Below are 19,674 nucleotides of genomic sequence, written 5' to 3'. Positions count from 1 at the left end.
GCCCCTGTTGGATGAATCAGTGACCAGGGGGCATAGATTTAAGTAAGGTGCAGGTGGTTTAAGGGTGGTGGGAGTTTGGAACTCACTGACTGAAAGACTGGTGGAGGCAAAGACCATCATAACATTTAAGAAGTATTTAGATGTGCACTTGCAATGCCAAAGCATACAAGGCTATTAACCAAGTGCTGGGAAACAGGATTAAAATAGTTAGGTGGTTGTTTTTGCCAGGCACAGATGGCCAAAAACAATTTTACCTAAATGGAGAAAGACTGCAGAAAGCTACAGCTCAGAGGGATTTGGTGGTCTTGATGCATAAATCACAAAAAAAAGCATGCATATTCAGCAGGTAACAGGGAAGACAAATGAAATATTGGCCTTCATTTCAAAGGAAATGGAGCATAAAAATAAGGAAGTCTTGCTAAAACTATACAAGACACGAGTTAGACCATGCCCGAATACTATGAACAGCTTTGGTCCGCTTAGCTAAGGAAAGATATACTGGCATTGGAGGCAATCCAGAGAAGGTTCACAAGATTGATCCCGGGTATGGAAAGATTTTCTTATGAGGATGGGTTGAGTAGGTTGGGCCTGTACTCATTGGAGTTTAGAAGAATGAGAGGTGACCTTATTGAGACATGTAGAATTCTCTGGGGGCTTGACAGGGTAGCTGATGAGAGGATGTTTCCCCTTTTGGGAGAGTCTGGGACCAGAGGGTACAATCTCGGAGTAAGGGGTCGTCCATTTAAGACAAAGATAAGGAGGAATTTCTTCTCTCAGAGGGAAGTGAATCTGTGGAATCCTTTACTGCAGAGAGCTGAAGACTGGGTTGTTAGCTATGTTCAAGGCTGAGATAGACAGATTTTTAATCAGTAAGGAAATCAAAGATTATGGGGATAAAATGGGAAAGTGATGTTGAGGATTATCATATCAGATCAGTTGTGATCTAATTGAATGGCGGAGCTGACACATTGTGCTGAATGACCTACATTTACCCCTACATCTTATGGTCTACAAAGCCAATACAGCCATATAAATCAGGAGCAGGAGTAGGCCACTCAGTCCCTTGAGCCTGCTCCAGTATTCAGTAAGATCATGGCTGATCTAATTGCAACTTGAACTCCACCTGAACTCTAACTTTGGGTGACACGGTGGCACAGTGGTTAGCACTGCTGCCTCACAGTGCCAGGGACCCGGGTTCGATTACCGCTTGGGTCACTGTCTGTGTGGAGTTCACACATTCTCCCCGTGTCTGCATGGGTTTCCTCTGGGTGCTCTGGTTTCCTCCCACACTCCAAAGATGTGCGGGTTCGGTGGATTGGCCATGCTAAATTGACCCTTAGTGTTAGGGGGACTAGCTAGGGTAAATGCATAGGGCCTGGGTGGGATTGTGGTCGGTTCAGACTCGATGGGCTGAATGATCTCCTTCCGCTCTGCAGGATTCTATGACTCCACATTCCCACATACCTTGATAACCTTTCACCCCCTTGCTTATGAAGAATATATCCAGCTCTTACAACACTTGTAAAACATTAAAGCAAGCTTTGAGGTGCATGCTAAAAATAATGCTGTGTCTGCTCATGTGCACTTTTAATTGTGGCATTTTCTTAGAAATTAAAACCGCACTGACTTCCTGCCTATCATATCTAACAAAAAGGAGTTGCAAATCAAATAACTATTGTGTAATATTTCATTGTTTTTTCTACCTCCTTGAGATAATTGAATACAGTTTTGAGTAATTGGATGTTGAATAGGATGTAGCAGCTTGCGATGGATTCTGTACAGTTCCTTTAGGATTGCATCAATGAGAATCAACATGTAGATTCTGTCTGCTTAAGGGGTTTCTGACCACATCTTAACCTCTTCCACTTATTAGTGTGCACAGGAACTCAATGTGGCTCAGTACTTTTTTTCCAAAAAAGCACCTCTAAAAATCAACACTGATAAAAAGCACCCTATACTATTTTTAAGTCTTCTTTTAGAGCTCTCCTGTTACCTGTGCAATCACTACTTCCCTCGTAAACATAGCACAATTTAGAAAAATAAGTCATTGAGTTTTAACAGAAGAGATTCATGAATAAAATCTTTTCTTGGAATATTGAGATGGATACTAAGGACCCTATTGCCCTGGTTTAGTCAGTGGCACAGTGGCTAGCACTGCTGCCTCACAGTGTCAGGGACTCGGGTTCAATTCCAGCTTCGAGTGACTGTCTGTATGGAGTTTGCATGTTCTCCCCGTGCCTGCGTGGGTTTCCTCCGGGTGCTCTGATTTCCTCCCATACTCCAATGATGTGCAGGTTAAGTGGATTGGCCTTGCTAAATTGCCCCTTAGTGTCAGGGGGCTAGGAGGGTGAATACATGGGGTTACGGGGATAGGGTAGGGGGTGGATTTGTTGTTGGTGCAGGCTTGATGGGCCAAATGGCCTCCTTCTGCACTGTAGGGATTCCATGATTCCATGAAACATCGAAGTGACACAAAAATTGGACAGATGAACAAAAAGATATCACTTAAAGACAAAGCAATGAAGGATGGAATGAGAAGCAATCAGTAACAACAATAACTAGCAGTCATGTAGAGCCCTTAACATAGAAAAATATCCCAAGGTGATTCATAAAAGTGCAATCAAACGGAAATAGATGTCTTACCAAAGAAATCTCTATTAGGAGAGGTGACTTAAAACTTGGTAAAAGAGGTTTGCTTTAGGGAAAAGACTGAGTGGAGAGGTAGAGAGCTTTAGGGAAAGAATTCCCGAGCAAATGGCTGAGGCAACTGAAGAACAGCTGCCAATGTTGGGGCACAGGGAGAGGCGTTCAAGGGAGAAGGTTACTGAAATAGGGAAGGATAAGGCCGTAATGAAATTTAAATAGGAGAATGAGATTTTTCAATGGGGGAGGAGGAGGGTAGAAGTCAGTGCAGATCATATCGGACATGATTGGTGGCCAAGAAGACGTTATGACCAAATAAAAGGTTAACAATTAGATAAGTACAAAATAGTTAGGGTGGAGAGGTGAGCTCAGAAACCAAGGATTGGATAATACAGTAAAGACGAAAGAAAGTGGATCTAACTAAGGGGAGAGGGAGTGAATTATAGAATTCCTTGGGACTTCAGAGCACTACACCTTAGGCCCATAGATGACAGAATCATTGCACATTGAAGGATCTATAATGATCTATAATGAAGTGTTAGCCAATATGGTTATCTTTGGAATGGGCCTCAAATACACTGCCATCTGATTCAGAAGCAAAAGAGCTGCTACTTAGTCAGGACAGACAGTGAATATTGGCGAGCTATTTGATCATAGGCAACAAAATATCCTAACCACATTATATAATGTGACCTCTGGGACTTGGAGGTGCAGAGCATGCACTTCCGGACCAAGTTAAATGATCCCCAATGCAATGCTGTCCCTAAGCCCTAGTAGTGGCTTTATGTCTGGTTAACTATATGGATCATGAAATTTCCCTGCGTGCAGTGAAGGGTTACTACACCTTTGGTGTGGATTGTCTGCCTCTCATGAGCCACGTGGTGCAACAAGGTGCTGGGATCTGGTGCTGCATATGCATCTATTTATCATAACCTTTAGCTAGATAGTACATTATCCTTTGCTCCAGTGTCAATCTTGACTTTAAGTCTGGTGTTACTGCTAATTATGTTGGGGGTGGTGAAGATCTCACCCTTTCCAATGGTGTTGTCAACACTATCGCAATAGAGTATTGTTGAAGGCTCTGTAGTTTAATTGCTTTAGTTGAACTCCAACTTATTCACTTTACTGATGCTCTTACCCGTCGGACCGACCTCATGTTGCAAATGGCAGAGGAGAGTTGCGGTGGTTTGGATCTGCTGCACTTAGCAAATTGGTTCAATTTCCCACATTTGTTGCATCTTTTACCATATGCAAAATAGGCTGTTCTGTTTGGTGGGTGCTGGCCACTACAGTTGCTGCAGGGCAGGTACTGTGAATCCCTCAGTTTCCCACCTAAAATCTCTACTTCAATTCTCTGATTGGTCATTTAACATACATAACATTGATTGCTGCATGTAACATTAAGTCTTTCCCTCGCTTGCGGACTAAATTGCTATGTATTCCACAAACTACTCGATCCATGATTAGGTCTTTTGTGAGGGATTCGAACCTACATTTCTTTGCCATTATTTTTCGGGTGTCTATGTAGGATTGTATTGACTCATCTTCTCTTTGGTTTGTTGAATTGAACACATGTTCATCAAGGATTATATTTCTTGAACACTTTCAGAGTTATCTTGGGTCTACTTTTTCCTGTTCTGTCTGGAAAACAATGGCTCAAATTTCTTGATGGCCCCATGAGGTTTAATAGGGTAAAAGCCTGTACCTTTTTTGACTTGCCAGAAAGTGCAGCACTGCAATTAATACACCACTCCTTCTGTAACTTTTCAACGCTACCTGTAATATTTTCGAGTTGGTCAATGTGGTGCAGCTCTTGTGCCATATTGCCAACTACTGACACCATGTGGAATGTTGTGGGTCTCCCTAAATCACTGCCAACAAGTACTTCCAACAATGGTAGTTCATTCCTGAGTTCAACAGCTAGATTCAACATTTCTGTTCTGCCCACACTTCAGGGATAACCCCCACTCTCCCGTCACGTGTTTGCTTTATAGCTGCGTCATCATATTCTCACGTGACCACTCAGTCTAAAGCCACAAATATTTTGTTAACAATACCTCATTAGGAATCATGATTTTTAAAATACTGCGCAAAGTATTTTTTTTGTCTTGGCTATACAGGGTTCCTGTTCACTTCATCAGATATTAATAAAATCAATATTTCTACGGATATCCGAGGTTGTGGTTTTTCACTGATACATTTAGTTCACAACGCTTTTTGAAAAGCTCATCCCCAAGGAGAAGATGAGTCATGAACCCATTAATGAAAACAGTACAGACAAGTCCTCTGCTGGTTTCACAATAGGGTTTTGTTAATAAATGTCTTACACAAGTAAGGCCATTGAACAAAGAACCTGTTGGAAGCAAATAACAGTAAAATTCTCCAAATTACCTTCACACAGGGTCCAAGTTATGGAAAAACATTATTTGCTTCAACATTTAGCTGAGTGGAGATTTTAATGGTTCTCAGTTGCTTCCGGGAATTGAAATCCAAGGACAATAGCATTACAGGGACTATAAAGTTATAATTGCAGTAACAGTAAGCACATGCTGATACCAGTCATTGAACCAAGACTGATAAATAAGCTTGGAGACTGAAAGGGCAGTGCAAAAATTATAATCAGAAAGAGCAATAGAGGAGGAGAAAAATACACACAAGTCAAAACCTAGGGGACCATATTAACTTGTAGAAAGAAAAATGAATTGGGATGATGCAATATTTTTCTCTTTAGGGGAAGATTCAAGCTTGAAGTGTAGCCTATAGTTAGGCACGGCCAATATTTCTGTCAGTACTGATTTAAAACCATATTTTTTGTTAAACTTTTGTATGATTAAATATCAATTCCATGCAGAGGTGAAATTCTTCCCACCAGTAATTCTGCCGAGGAAAACCTCATTGAAATTACTAAACAGGAATTGGGGAAATTTTGGAATAAACACTGAGGATAGCAAGGCCATAGAAGATACTTCGGATGTGGGATTCAATGTCCATCAGCAAGAGTGGCTTGGGTGCACAACTGGCTGACCTGCATAAGTCCTCAAATATGTCTCGGGGCCTGCACTACGTGGTGAAAGAATGAACACGAAGGAAAAACCTGCTCGACCTTATCCTCATCAAACTACCACTCGCAGATGCATTTATCTATGACAGTCTTAGGAGGAGTGGCCACCTCATCGTCTCTTGTGGAAACAAGGTCCCATTTTTACACTGAAGATATTGTGTATTGTGTTATGTGGCTACTACTGGTCTCCACGATCGGAAACCAGGCACAACAGCCATGAGGAGGGCTCGGAGGCCATTGAAGCATCCGGGTGATCGGGGCATGGCCAGACAGTGCCCATCTGGCAGTGTCCATCTGGCACCCTGGCAGTGCCGGTTGGGTAACATGCCACTGATGAGGAGGCGGGAGGGAGGATGTCTCCCAATGCACTGTGAGATTGGGGTGCCCTTCCAGAACTGTACCAGAGTGCTTTGCAGCCATGCTCACTGGCATGTCAAAGCTTTGTCTGAGCTTTGACAAAGGCTCATCTGGAGTTGAAATATCAGCTCTTTTCTCCCCTTACAGATGCTGTCAGACCTGCTAAGATTTTCCAGCATTTTCTCTTTTGGTTTCAGATTCCAGCATCTACAGTAATTTGCTTTTATACAGTTGAGTACACTAGATACAGCAAAGGCGATAGATCCTGACAACATCCCAGTTGTAGTGGTCATGAAGTTCACAGAATCACACTGGACTCATGTTCCGGAATTAGTCACATCTTTAGCAAAGCTGTTCCAACACAGGTATAACAGTGGCACACTATGTCCTGTCCACAATAGCTGGTCAAATATAATCTGCCAATTACGCCTCCCTCAGTTTATTCCCAATCATCAGCAAAGTGATGGAATGTGACATCGACAGTGCTATCAAGCTTATTGACCAATAACCTGCTCACCAATGCTCAGTTTGGGTTCTGCCAGGTCCACTTACTCCTGCCCTCTGTACAGTATTGGTCCAAACAAGGCTAAAGAACTGAATTCCAAAGGTGAGGGATTGCCCATGTCTTTAAGCAGCATATGAGTATGGCATTAAGGAGCCTCAGTAAAATTGATGTCAATTGGAATCAGGGGGAAAATTCTTTAGTGTTTGGAGTCATACCTAGCACAAAGTAAGATAGTAGTGGTCACCTCTGTCCCAGGCCAGCTGTCCAACATCTGTCATAGGGAAAATGTTAGAAGTCATTATTAAATATGTTATAGCAGAATACTTGGAAACAAAGCAATCAGGCAGAGTCAACATAGTTTTGTGAAAGGAAAATCATGTTTAAGCAATTCATTGGAGTTCTTTGAAGGAGTCACATGTGCTGTGGATAAAGGGGAAACAGTGGATGTACTGTACCGTACCAGAAGGTATTTTATAAGATGCCATGTCAAAGATTATTGCCAAAAATAAAGCCCATGGTAACATATCAGCATGGATTGAAGATTGGTTAGTTAACAGGATGTGGAGATGCTGGCGTTGGACTGGGGTAAACACAGTAAGAAGTCTCACAACACCAGGTTAAAGTCCAACAGGTTTATTTGGTAGTACAAGCCACTCGCTTTCGGAGCACTGCCCCTTCATCAGGTGAGTGGGAGTTCTGTTCATAAACAGGGCATATAAAGACACAAATTCAATTTACAAAATAATCGTTGGAATGTGAGTCTTTACAGGTAATCAAGTCTTAAAGGTACAGACAATGTGAGTGGAGAGAGGGTTAAGCACAGGTTAAAGAGATGTGTATTGTCTCCAGCCAGGACAGTTAGTGAGATTTTGCAAGCCCAGGCAAGTCGTGGGAGTTACAGATAGTGGACATGAACCCAAGATCCCGGTTGAGACCGTCCTCATGTGGGCGGAACTTAGCTATCAATCTGTGCTCAGCGACTCTGCATTGTTGTGTGTTGTGAAGGCCACCTTGGAGAACGCTTACCCGAAGATCAGAGGCCGAATGTCCGTGACCGCTGAAGTGTTCCCCATAGGAGAACACTCTTGCCTGGTGATTGTCGAGCGGTGTTCATTCATCCGTTGTCGTAACGTCTGCATGGTCTCCCCAATGTACCATGCCTCGGGACATCCTTTCCTGCAACGTATCAGGTAGACAACATTGGCCGAGTTGCAAGTGTATGTACCATGTAGCTGGTGGATGGTGTTCTCACGTGAGATGATGGCATCCGTGTCGATGATCCGGTACATCTTGCAGAGGTTGCTGTGGCAGGGTGTGTGGTGCCGTGGTCACTGTTCTCCTGAAGGCTGGGTAGTTTGCTGCGGACAATGGTCTGTTTGAGGTTGTGCGGTTGTTTGAAGGCAAGAAGTGGGGGTCCGGGGATGGCCTTGGCGAGATGTTCGTCTTCATCAATGACATGTTGAAGGCTCCGGAGAAGATGTTGTAGGAGGAGGTCGGTGCGGTTTTTCGCTGTAGTGCGTCGGAACTGTCGATCGATGAGTCGAGCGCCATATCCTGTTCTTATGAAGGTATCTTTCAGCGTCTGGAGGTGTCTGTTGCGATCTTCCTCATCTGAGCAGATCCTGTGTATACGGAGGGCTTGTCCGTAGGGGAAGGCTTCTTTAACATGTTTAGGGTGGAAGCTGGAGAAGTGGAGAATCGTGAGGTTATCCGTGGGCTTGCGGTACAGTGAAGTGCTAAGGTGACTGTCCTTGATGGAGATGCATGTGTCCAAGAATGCAACCGATTCCAGCGAGTAGTCCATGGTGAGTCTGATGGTGGGATGGAACTTGTTGATGTCATCATATAGTTGTTTCAGTGATTGTTCGCCATGAGTCCAAAAGAAGAAAATGTCATCGATGTATCTAGTGTATAGCATCGGTTGAAGGTCCTGTACGGCGAAGAGGTCTTGTTCGAACCTGTGCATGAAGATGTTGGCATATTGAGGTGCGAATTTGGTCCCCATGGCTGTTCTGTGTGTCTGGATGAAGAACTGGTTGTTGAAGGTGAAGACATTGGGGTCCAGGACGAAGCAGATAAGTTGTAAAATTGCATCTGGAGATTGGCAGTTGTCGGCATTGAGTACTGAGGCAGTTGCAGCAATGCCATCGTCGTGGGGGATGCTGGTGTAGAGTGTCGAGACATCCATTGTGACGAGGAGTGCTCCTGGTTCAACTGCTCCATGTGTGCTGAGTTTCTGTAGGAAGTCCGTAGTGTCGCGACAAAAACTGGGGGTTCTTTGTACAATGGGTTTCAGGATACCCTCGACGTAGCCGGAGAGGTTCTCGCACAGGCTCCCATTGCTGATACGATGGGACGGCCGGGTACGTTTGCCTTGCGTATCTTCGGGAGGCAGTAGAGATCTCCAACCCGGGGTCGCTGAGCAGAGACTGATAGCCAAGTTCCGCACACGTGAGGGCGGCCTCAACCGGGATCTTTGGTTCATGTCACACTATCTGTAACCCCCACGACTTGCCTGGACTTGCAAAATCTCACTAACTGTCCTGGCTGGAGACAATACACATCTCTTTAACCTGTGCTTAACCCTCTCTCCACTCACATTGTCTGTACCTTTAAGACTTGATTACCTGTAAAGATTCGCATTCCAACCATTATTTTGTAAATTGAATTTGTGTCTTTATATGCTCCGTTTGTGAACAGAACTCCCACTCACCTGATGAAGGGGCAGTGCTCCGAAAGCTAGTGGCTTGTGCTACCAAATAAACCTGTTGGACTTTAACCTGGTTTTGTGAGACTTCTTACTGTAGTTAACAGGATACAGAGAGTTGGCATAAATGGGTCTTTTTTTGGTTGGCAGGATGTGAAGAGTGGTGTGTCACAGGGATCAGTGCTGGGGTGTAAGTTTTTCGGGCAACACCAACGCATATAAGGACTGTAAAACGCACATTGACCATTTAAATAGTAGAAGTGGCCACGTTTGGCTGCAGAAACTGGCTGTTTTCTCCCAGCAGGCTCAGCCCTGCCTGCCTCCAGTTGAATTCACAGTCACAGCCCAGACGGGCTGCTGATTAGATTAACTGAACCACAAAGGGAACAGATGACATCACCAGACCAGACCTGCATCGAGATTGGAAGATCAATACCAGCCACAATGTACCTGGATAAGATACAATAGATATGATAATGGGGCTATCCAGCAGTAAGGAGAAGTCCATCTCCATGATGGGAAAACAATCTGTAAGCCCCGGTAAAGTGATTAGGAACATCGATGGGCCATTCATACTGGACAAGGCAGTCTCAGCCATTTGTGATTTCAATAGGCTGTGCTATCACTAGAGCTCATAGCGATCTAGGACCTTTGTTCTTGCAATTGCTGGTGGGGGCGGAGCTCACGGGACTTTTGAAATCTGAACTTTAAAAAGTGTGGTTTTGCAGCCATTCTCTCTCTTTTCTCTTCAGACCAGCATGGCAACTTTCTCACCCTCCTGAACTGTGTTGCAGGGAGCAGTTTTCCAGCACACAGCCAGCCCAGAAGGTCAAGGTCAGCTCAACTGAGTACTTCCTAGTAATTCGTGAAGTTCCCGAGGGTAACATAGCAGTGGAGGCTTTTGTGGGAATGGTGGGTGCATGAACCTTTTCATAGTATGAGATATTGCGAACACTGTTTAAAGTTAGAATTTCCATTGTGCCCGTTTAGTTTTGTCCTATAGTCATAGAGTATAAGATACCTATATGTTGTTTTCTGGTGTTGATGAGGTTTAATTTTGGTGTTTAATAAAAGATATATGATTTGAACTCGATTGGAGCCCATCTTGCTCTTTCATTTTCTCATCAGCTATCTCTGGTCAGGTCACATTTTAATATCCCTTACCATAATTCCGGAGTCGAGAACCGAAGGTACTCTGGGTGATTCGAACCCACCCACTCAGGAAAGGCTGCCAGGTAGTGGATAGGCAGCAGTTTCCTTTTCTCTCTCTTGGGAGTGCTACTCTAGTGAAGTAGGCGCAAGGTGGCTGTTGTTCCATCGGCGAGAGAGGGAATCACTCGGGCATTGGTGGGGTTTGGGTAACGGAGAACCAAACCTAAAATAAGCCCACTAGTGGAGTTAAAAAGAGGGAGCCCGCTACAGGGGCCTCACCTTTTTATAATTCATATAAATGACTTGGATGAAGGGACTGAGATATGGTTAGTAAATTTGCTTATGGCACAAAGGTAAGTAGGAAAGTAAATTGTGCAGAGGACTTAGGAGGACACAAAGAGACAAAGATAAAGTGAGTGGGCAGAAATCTGGCAAATGGAGCATAATGTGGGAAAATTTGAGATTGTCCATTTTGGCAGGAAAAATAAAAAATAAGCTTATTAAAATAAAGTTAAGTTTATTTATTAGTCACAAGTAAGCTTACATTAACATTGCAGTGAAGTTACTGTGAAAATTCCCTAATTGCCACATTCTGGCACCTGTTCGAGGGAGAATTTAGCATGACCAATTCACCTAACCAGCACATCCTTCAGTCTGTGGGAGGAAACTGGAGCATCTGGAGGAAACCCATGCAGCCATGGGGAGAACGTGCAAACTCCACACAGCTAGGAACCCAGGTCCCTGGCGCTGTGAGGCAGCAATGCTAACTACTATGCCACCGTGCTGCCCTGGTTATTATCTAAATGGTGAGAGATTGCAAAGCTCTGAGGTGCAGAGGGATCTGGGTGTCTGAGTGCATGGATCACAAAAGGCGAGTATAGAGGTGTGGCAAGTAACATGGAAAGCTAATAGAATGTTATTGTTTATTGTAAGGGGAATTGAATACAAAGGAAGGGAAGTTATGCAGGGCATTGGTGGGATCACATCTGGAGTATTGTGCACAGTATTGGTCTCCTTATCTATGGAAAGATGTAAAAAGAGTTCAGAGACGGTTTACTAGACTAATGTGTCTAATGAGAAAGGTTGGAGAGAGTAAGTTTGTATCCACTAGAGTTTAGAAGATTATGAGGCGACTTGATTGCAACCTTTAAGATCCTGAGGGGTATTGACAGGGTGGATGCAGAGAAGCACGGTGACACAGTGGTTAGCACTACTGCCTCACAGCAGCAGGGTCAATTCCAGCCTTGGGTGACTGTATGGGGTTTGCATGTTCTCCCCACGTCAGCGTGGGTTTCCTCTGGGTGCTCCAGTTTCCTCCCACTTTCTAAGGATGAGCAGGTTAGGTGATTGACCATTCTAAATTGTCCCTTAGTGTCCCAAGATGTATAGGTTAGGGGAATTAATGTGTTAAACATGTGGGATTACGGGGATAGGGCCTGGGTGGGGTGCTCTGTCGGAGAGTTGGTGCAGACTTGATGGGCCAAGTGGCTTCCTTCTGCATTTCAGGGATCCTATTTGGATTGTTCATCTTGTGGGAAAATCAAGAACTAGGGGTCACTGTTTAAAAATAAGGGGTCACTTACTTAAGATGGAGATGAGGACAATTTTCTCCCTCAGAGGGTAGTGATTCTCTGGAACTCTTTTCCTCCAAAGGTAGTCGAAGCAGAGTCTTTGAATATTTTTAAGGCAGAGCTAGATAGATTCTTGATTAACAAGGGGGAGGGGAGGGGAGCGGTGAAAGCTTATTGGGGTACACAGGAATGTGGAGTTGAGGTTACAATCAGATCAGCCATGACCTTATTAAATGGTGGAGCTGGCTCAAGGGCTGAGTGGCTTACTCCTACTTCTAATTTGTATGCTTATATGTAGGTAACTGCAACAGTTAGTCAGGTCCAACGATCTTCAGCTGTCTTCCCTCAGTCATAAGGACAGAAATTGTGTTTAAACCTTGATAAGGTTCACCATGGTAGGCTTCTGCAGAAAATGCAGATGTATGGGATTGGGGGTGATCTAGGAAATTGGATCAGGAATTGGCTAGCGGATAGGAAACAGAGGGTGGTGGTTGATAGTAAATATTCATCATGGAGTGCGGTTACAAGTGGTGTACCTCAGGGATCTGTTTTGGGGCCACTGCTGTTTGTAATATTTATTAATGATCTGGATGAGGGTATAGTTGGGTGGATTAGCAAATTTGCTGATGACACCAAAGTCGGTGGTGTGGTAGACAGTGAGGAAGGGTGTCGTAGTTTGCAGGAAGACTTAGACAGGTTGCAAAGTTGGGCCGAGAGGTGGCGGATGGAGTTTAATGCGGAGAAGTGTGAGGTAATTCACTTTGGTAGGAATAACAGATGTGTTGAGTATAGGGCTAACGGGAGGACTTTGAATAGTGTGGAGGAGCAGAGGGATCTAGGTGTATGTGTGCATAGATCCCTGAAAGTTGGGAATCAAGTAGATAAGGTTGTTAAGAAGGCATATGGTGTCTTGGCGTTTATTGGTAGGGGGATTGAATTTAGGAGTCGTAGCGTTATGTTGCAACTGTACACAACTCTGGTGCGGCCGCACTTGGAGTACTGTGTGCAGTTCTGGTCCCCACATTACAGGAAGGATGTGGAGGCTTTGGAGAGGGTGCAGAGGAGGTTTACCAGGATGTTGCCTGGTATGGAGGGGAGATCCTATGAGGAGAGGCTGAGGGATTTGGGATTGTTTTCGCTGGAAAGGCGGCGGCTAAGAGGGGATCTTATTGAAACATATAAGATGATTAGAGGTTTAGATAGGGTGGATAGTGATAGCCTTTTTCCTCTGATGGAGAAATCCAGCACGAGGGGGCATGGCTTTAAATTGAGGGGGGGTAGTTATAGAACCGATGTCAGGGGTAGGTTCTTTACCCAGAGGGTGGTGAGGGATTGGAATGCCCTGCCAGCATCAGTAGTAAATGCGCCTAGTTTGGGGGCGTTTAAGAGATCCGTAGATAGGTTCATGGACGAAAAGAAATTGGTTTAGGTTGGAGGGTCACAGTTTTTTTTTTTAACTGGTCGGTGCAACATCGTGGGCCGAAGGGCCTGTTCTGCGCTGTAATGTTCTATGTTCTATGTTCTTAAATAAGGGTGTTTGCTGATGATTGCCCAGTATTCAGTTCCATTTGCAACTCTTCAGAAAGGAAAGCAGTCATTAGCATGACCTTGATGCCATTAAAGTTTGGACTAGTATGTGGCACAAATGTTAGTTGCCATCTATGTGCCAGGCAATGGCTATCATCAACAGGGAGAAAGTCTAGCCATCTCCCCATGACATTCAATGGCATTATTGTAGTGTAAGGGTATGTCACCGAAAGGGTTAATGGGACTGGGTGCAATCCATCCGTACTGTGATGTAAAAGAACAAATGACTTGAGTTGAGAGGGGAGTCTGGGACTGGAGAGAGATGTGTGTAGTGGCAAGCATGCAGACAGCTCATGACACCGAACCTATTCATGACACCTACCAAACTATTCACATCTCACAACATGGTGGCAGGGAAGGATGGACCTCTTGGGCAAGGAACCATGACTGAGACCTCTGGATGCAAATGACAGATGCGCCACTCTACGGGCCCAGAAGAATCCTACTTTCATTTTTGTGCATGATTTTGGAACCATTAAGCTAGGATGGCAGCAAATCCTCCGTCATCAATTACACAGAACTTCAAGTTCCTGAGAGGCCCAACAGAAAATATACTCTCAACTGGGACTTCAGCTCTGAATTATCTTGACTCTTTGTCGAGTTGATTTGTCCATTTTGTTTGCAGGAACTAGGAGTTCCTCATTGATCAGACCAGCAAACCACTCAGATGGTTACCACAAGGTCTCACATGGAAGACAACCAAGCGTTACACCAGTAGTGTGAAGAGCCTTCACCTCAGAGTCTGATATCGTTGGTAAGATACCTCAAGACACCACAACATAGACGCTGCAATTGCCAGCCAGTACAATTGCTAACCAGACAATGCTGTAATGGAGAAGCAGCCATCAACTGACTACAGCACACTTCAGTGAGGCAAGAAAACAAATCAATGCGAATGTTGTTGCATTGTTGTTGGCGCAGACTCGATGGGCCAAATGGCCTCCCTTTGTACTGTAGGTATTCTATGATTCTAATGTGGCACTGAAGACAGTACCACCCAAACTGTGATGTAAAGGAACACATTACGCAAGACTAGAGGGCAGTCTGGAACTGAAGAGACATATGTGGAGGTAAGCATAGCTTAGAGCTTATACTGTGTATATGAACATACTTGGGAGTAGTTAATAAACACTGTTAAGACCATAAGACATAGGAGCAGAATTAGGCCACTCGGCCCATCAAGTCTGCTCCGCCATTCAATCATGGCTGATATTTTTCTCATCCCCATTCTCCTGCCTTTTCCCCATAACCCCTGATCCCCTTAATAATCAAGAATCTATTTCTATCTTAAAGACACTCAATGACCTGGCCTCCAAAGTCTTCTGTGGCAAAGAGTTCCATAGATTCACCACTCTCTGGCTGAAGAAATTCTTCCTCATCACTGTTTTAAAGGATCGTCCCTTGAGCCTGAGGTTGTGCCCTCTGGTTCTAGTTTTTCCTAGAGTGGAAACATCCTCTCCACGTCCACTCTATCCAGGCCTCGCAGTATCTTGTAAGTTTCAATAAGATCCCCCCCTCATCCTTCTAAACTCCAACAAGTACAGACCCAGAGTCCTCGACTGTTCCTCATATGACAAGCTCTTCATTCCAGGGATCATTCTTGTGAAACTCCTCTCGACCCTTTCCAAGACCAGCACATCCTTCCTTAGATAAGGGGTCCAAAACGGATCATAAAACTCCAAATGGGGTCTGACCAGAGCCTTATACAGCCTCAGTACATCCCTGCTCTTGCATTCTAGCCCTTTCGACATGAATGCTAACATTGCATTTGCCTTCCTGACTGCCAACTGAACCTGCACATTAACCTTAAGAGAATCTTGAACAATGACTCCCAAGTTCCTTTGTTTCTGATTTCCTAAGTAGTTTCCCATTTAGAAAATAGTGTATGCCTCCATTCCTCCTTCCAAAGTGCATAACCTCACACTTTTCCACATTGTATTCCATCTGCCACTTCTTTGCCCACTCTCCTAACCTGTCCAAGTACTTCTGCAGCCCCCCTGCTTCCTCATTACTACCTGTCATTCCTCCAAATCGTTAATGTATGCTGTGAAAAGTTGTGGTCCCAGCACTGACCCGAGGCATACCACTAATCACCGGCTGCCATCCTGAAAAAGACCCCTTTATCCCCACTCTCTGCCTTCTGCCAGTCAACCAGTCCTCTATCCATGCCAGGATCTTACCCTTAACACCATGGGCCCTTAACTTATTTAACAGTCTCCTATGCGGCACCTTGTCAAAGGCCTTCTGGAAATCTAAATAAATCACGTCCACTGGTTCTCCTTTATCTAACTTCCTTGTTACCTACTCAAAGAACTCTAACAGATTTGTCAGACATAATCTCCCTTGACAAAGCCGTGCTGACTCAGTCCTACTTTATCTTACTTTATCCTACTTTAAACTTTATAAAACTCAGAACCTCTGCATTAGAGCTACCAACTACACACATCTTACAATTACCATCGCTAAATCTTCCAGCTTCAATATCCTGGGGGGTTACCATTGACCAGAAATATAACTGGGCCAGCCAAATAAATACTGTGGCTACAGGATTGGTCAGAGGCCAGAAATTGTCTATCTCGCCTCCTGTCTTCCCAAAAGGGAGGAGTGTATGGAATTCTCTCCATTTGCCTGGACGAGCACAGCTCCAACAACATTCAAAGCTCATCATCTTCCAGGACAAAACAGCACATTTGCTTGGTGCTCCAGCCACCATCTTGCGCAATCATTAAAGTCCAACATCATGGTGTATTAAATACAACATCATGGTGTCAAGTTGCCGTAAATAAAAAGTAATTAATCACATGCCGTTACATGTTGTATGACTCAGAATATCTGGCAAATAATGTAGTTACTGAAAACACTAAGATCCATAGACAACTCAGTCATAACTTAAGCTTGTTTCACTTCCGATGTGCATGCCAACATACTAACAAAGGCCAATGGATTAAGAAAAGTTGGCTTAAGCTTTCCTAAAAACCCTGATTGTACAAAGGCTGTCCTGAATTTAGGCTGATGACACGGCAACAAGTAGTTACAGTGAAAATCCAGAGATGATAAGCAGTTGGCACAACACAAGTTGCGTCCAGGGTTCCTGGAATTAGAAATTCTTCCTTTGACAGATTCAATGCACCATCCCACTCACCCTCTCTGACTGGTCAGGAAACTCGGAGGCTGGATGCTGATATCATGGCTCAGTTAAAGAATCACAGCAAAGCCCACAATAGTAGCCACTCGGGTCCAGTCATTACTATAGGTCGAAACATTGCACCAGGAACTACCAGTTTAAGTGGTATTCATCACCAATATGGCATGCTTGGCGAATATCTCCATTTGTTTTTCCTGTAAATTAACAGAACAAAAATTCAGAGCCCAAATGGTAGAAGGGCTTCCAGATCATCTAACCCTTACTTGGATCGAATCCCTTCCTGGCTATTCCTGGCAAATATTAGTGTGATGCGGAGATGCTGGTGTTGGATTGGGGTAAACACAGTAATATTAGTGTATAATAAAATATTAGTGTTCACATGGGTGTTGGGTAGGAAGTAGGAATTATTCTCTGTTAATATACATTGGCAGAAAACCAGGGTCTGCGAACTGCTAATACAAAACCAGCACTCACTTCAAGCAAAAACTGTCAAATCAATGTCATTTTAATGAAGACTGTCAACTTGTTGGTTAAAATAAATAGGATGTCGCCTCTAAAATACCTTGTAAGGATTTCAGAAGAATGAGGTAAATGTTGGTACTTTATTCCACTGTCATTTCAGAGCTAGGGTTATTTGTTTTAAAAAAAGAGCTTCTAGGAAATGCTTCTCTCCATCGGTATTGCCTGGAATTCCTTAGGAAAATCCTCCCTCAAACTCCAGGATTGCTTCACTCTTCCAGTGAGTACATGCCTCATGCACATTAGAAATGAAAATGTTTGGTTTTATTTTTGAAGCAGGGAGTACAATTCTGCCAGGACTGCGACATCCTTTCCTTCCACTTCTCCACCAGGCACAACTCCAGCTCTCTCAAAAACTGCAGAACTGCTGTAATAGCTCATTCAAAACAGAACGCAGGTGAAATGAAATAACTTGCACCTACAGTGGCTTTTATGACCCCAGCACATCTTAAAACACTCTACTGCCATGAAGTATTTTTGAAGTGTAGTCATGACTGCAGTGATGCCCAGCTGTAGAAAAGTGGAGACAGATTGGGCCTGGTTGTATGCTAATTTGAAGCTAAAATACTGAGGAAGATGCCTAGTCAAAATGCAGAATTTCCACCTAAAAACAAAGATAGTTAACATGTGTAGCTCTGTTCATTGAGAATTTGGAGTGAGGTTTTTATTGCTCTGCAATATGTCAAGCACACATGGCCAAACTCTAGCCTTTAACATCTCTCTCTCACCTTGCATAAAAAAACAATAACACTGGCTAACAAAATCCATTTTATTCCGCAATTGTTTCATCTCATGATCAAGCTGTAGCACAAGGAGTCTTATTTTTGAAACATGTAAAAGATTCAACATTGGTACAAATAATTTTAAAGAAGTCTTCACCACTTCCAAAAGGCTGTTTCACACTCAGTGTTATCCTCTGATACAGAGGAAATCTAATTAGCTTTGTTCCCGGTTGCCAGGTGAATCCATATTGCATTCAGTGTCAGGAGGCAAGTTTGTCAGCAACATCTGTAGGGAGAAAATGTCAACATTTTAATAAATAGCTGTGTCAGCAACTATTAAAAACTGAAAATGGGATTGATTTAGGTGTCTGGTTAAGAAACGCCCATTAACAGAAAAATAACTTGTGGAATTTATTCTTTAGGAAATTTTCACACTCTCAAATGCTCCTCACTTCATACAAATTGCTTGTTAAAAGACAAACTATATTTTTGTGGTCAGGATAATACATAAAACTTCACAAACCCAAAATAAATCATAGGGATTTGCAGTTTATTCATGGTTGGCCCATAATAGTTTACTTAACGAATTTATGAACAACCCTTCCGCGTACTCTACCATTTTTTGTACCTTTATGCCAATTATTTGCAGCCAACCCATTACTACTGAATTACCTTCTTCTTTAAAAACATTTCGTTGCTGGGCTGTCGAGAGGAAGATTGGACTGTATGAATGTTACAATTAAAGGACACTGCCTCTTGGATTGAAGAAAGCAAGCTTGGTGCTCACAAGTGCTTTGAATGTAAAAGTATGATCACCCAAAAAACACACATTTTCCACTGAGATTCCTATTTGTCACTCCTAGACCAATCCCAGGCAATTGTATCATGAAATAGGAGCAGATGTAGGCCATTCAGCCCCTTGAGCCTGCTCTGCCATTCAATAACATCTTGGTTGTTGATCTGTTTGTGTTTAAAGTCAGTAAGAGTTTTAACAACACCAGGTTAAAGTCCAACAGGTTTATAAACCTGTTGGACTTTAACCTGATGTTGTTAAAACTCTTACTGTGTTTACCGCAGTCCAACGCCGGTATCTCCACATTGTGTTTAAAGTTCCACATTCTACCCTGATAACATATAGTTCCCTTGCCTAACAAGAATCTATCTACCTATGCCTTAAAAATATTCAAAGACCCCGCTTCTATCACCTTCTGAAGCAGACAGTTCCAAAGTCGCAAAAACCCTCAAAACAAATTCTCTGAATCTCTGTCTTAAGAGGGTGATTTTTAATTTTAAAGCTGTGCCCCCTAATTCTGGACTCATTCAGAAGGGGAAACATCCTTTCCACAACCACCTTGTCGAGACCATTCAGGATCTTATGAACTTCAAGTCACCCCTCACTCTGCTAAACTCCAGTGAAAAACAAGCCCAACCTGACCAACCTGTCCTCAGAAGACAAACCATTTATTCCAGGTATCAATCTAGTAAACCACCTTTGAACTGCCTCCAGTGCATTTACATCCCTCAACTGCTCACAGTTTCAAGATGCAGTCTCGCCAATGCCCAATGTAATTGAAGTATAACATCCTTATTTTTATGTTCAATTCCTATTGAAATAAACGATAAGCATTCCATTAGTCTTCTTAATTACTTGCTGCACTTGCATACTAAATTTTTGTGACTCATGCAATAGAAAACCCAGATCCCT

At 43.4% G+C, this 19,674-nt stretch overlaps 1 protein-coding gene across 15 annotated transcripts in view; it reads right to left on the bottom strand.

Annotated features, from left to right (window-relative positions):
• Positions 1-17,999: 17,999 nt before the first annotated feature.
• hdx (highly divergent homeobox) overlaps positions 18,000-19,674 on the bottom strand; it is a 116,566-nt gene continuing 114,891 nt past the window's right edge. For 7 of the 15 annotated variants that reach the window (XM_078211297.1, XM_078211301.1, XM_078211296.1 and 4 more), the window contains one exon: positions 18,000-18,255. In XM_078211297.1, the coding sequence (XP_078067423.1) occupies positions 18,184-18,255 (72 nt within the window). In that variant the 3' untranslated portion in view covers positions 18,000-18,183. The remainder of the gene's footprint in view (positions 18,256-19,674) is intronic. The other 8 variants (XM_078211303.1, XM_078211300.1, XM_078211302.1 and 5 more) reach the window with 2 other exon arrangements.

This window comes from Mustelus asterias, chromosome 4, assembly GCF_964213995.1.
Source record: "Mustelus asterias chromosome 4, sMusAst1.hap1.1, whole genome shotgun sequence".
NCBI lineage: Eukaryota > Metazoa > Chordata > Chondrichthyes > Carcharhiniformes > Triakidae > Mustelus > Mustelus asterias.
Note: the sequence above shows the minus strand (reverse complement) of the source record. Positions and strands in the feature narration are given on the sequence as shown.